General features: G+C 39.3%; 1 protein-coding gene across 1 annotated transcript in view; it reads left to right on the top strand.

Moving 5' to 3' along the window:
• The first annotated feature begins 216 nt into the window (after nucleotides 1-216).
• Nucleotides 217-1,290, top strand: part of LOC104810146 (protein DETOXIFICATION 43) — a 3,821-nt gene continuing 2,747 nt past the window's right edge. The window contains 3 exon segments of the mRNA XM_019202162.1: nucleotides 217-330; nucleotides 457-578; nucleotides 832-1,187. Of these exon segments, the coding sequence (XP_019057707.1) occupies nucleotides 251-330; nucleotides 457-578; nucleotides 832-1,187 (558 nt within the window). The 5' untranslated portion in view covers nucleotides 217-250.

Raw genomic sequence — 1,290 nt, 5'->3', positions numbered from 1 at the left:
ACACACACATACAGTATGTGTATATATTATATTATAAATAAATGGACCGTCCGTACGTGAATTCAAAGTTTTAGGTTCATCCGGGGGAACGGAATAGCTGGGGAAGTAAACACATGCGAAATGAATCATTCATTACTTGTCCCTATATATACATACGTTCACACACACACACAAACAAAACATATACGTAAACCCACTATTCTTCACTCAAGAAACTCTTCTCTCTCTGATTCTTGATCTCGTTAGCCAAATGTCGAATATTGCTGACGTGGCTATGACCCGGAGCTACCTTTCTCCGGTGCCATTTCTTGTTTTCTTCAGAGATTCAAGGTGCGTGCAGTATACGAACATGTACATATATATATATATATATAGATAAATGAATATGTGTATATATAGTAAAACATACATACATACATACATACATAATGTGATTGTGATTGTGATAATTTACAGGAATGTATTCAAGATGGATTCGCTTGGACGTGAGATTCTAAGCATTGCGTTTCCTGCTGCGTTGGCATTAGCCGCCGACCCTATCGCTTCTCTCATCGACACTGCTTTTATTGGTCGTTTAGGTACGTTTCTCGGTCTTTTGGATTTTCGTATTCACTTATTCGGGGTTCTATCTTGTTGAACTAATCCGGTATTTGTTAAACATTGGTATGAACATTACATTGTATTGTCGGTCGTCGGACCGAAAGCTGAGATATTTTTACGAAAAGAAAAACGTTGTGCATCGTTTATATATGTGATATATAATCAATGTTTCATATATAATCAAGAAACGCAGTGAAATCCAACCAAGATCGATATATTTGATATGTGCAGGGCCTGTGGAGATTGCAGCAGTGGGAGCGGCCATTGCCATATTCAACCAAGCTTCAAGAATTACGATATTTCCTCTCGTGAGCATCACAACATCCTTTGTCGCGGAAGAGGATACAATGGAGAAGATGAACAAAGAAGCTGCAGAGAAAAAGGTCTCAAACGCCATCGTTGTTCCTGAGAGAAATGCCGAAGAAACCGGACAATCCATCCCCGAAGATGCTATGGAGAAGGGCATAGTTTCTTCAGCCGCCGCCGCCGTCAAGGAGACTATAGAAACGCCTCTTCCCCCCAAAAACGGTACCTTTGATCATTTTCGGGTTTCGGGTTTCTAATCAAAACACAAGAAAAACTTCACCATATATGGTATATGATACATATATTTGATTTCTCTATGAACATACAATTAGATTCCGAAGCAAGGACCAACATAAGCGAGAATAACAAGGCAGAAAAAGGGAA

This window comes from Tarenaya hassleriana, unplaced genomic scaffold (assembly GCF_000463585.1).
Source record: "Tarenaya hassleriana unplaced genomic scaffold, ASM46358v1 Cleome17, whole genome shotgun sequence".
Lineage (NCBI taxonomy): Eukaryota > Viridiplantae > Streptophyta > Magnoliopsida > Brassicales > Cleomaceae > Tarenaya > Tarenaya hassleriana.
Note: the sequence above shows the minus strand (reverse complement) of the source record. Positions and strands in the feature narration are given on the sequence as shown.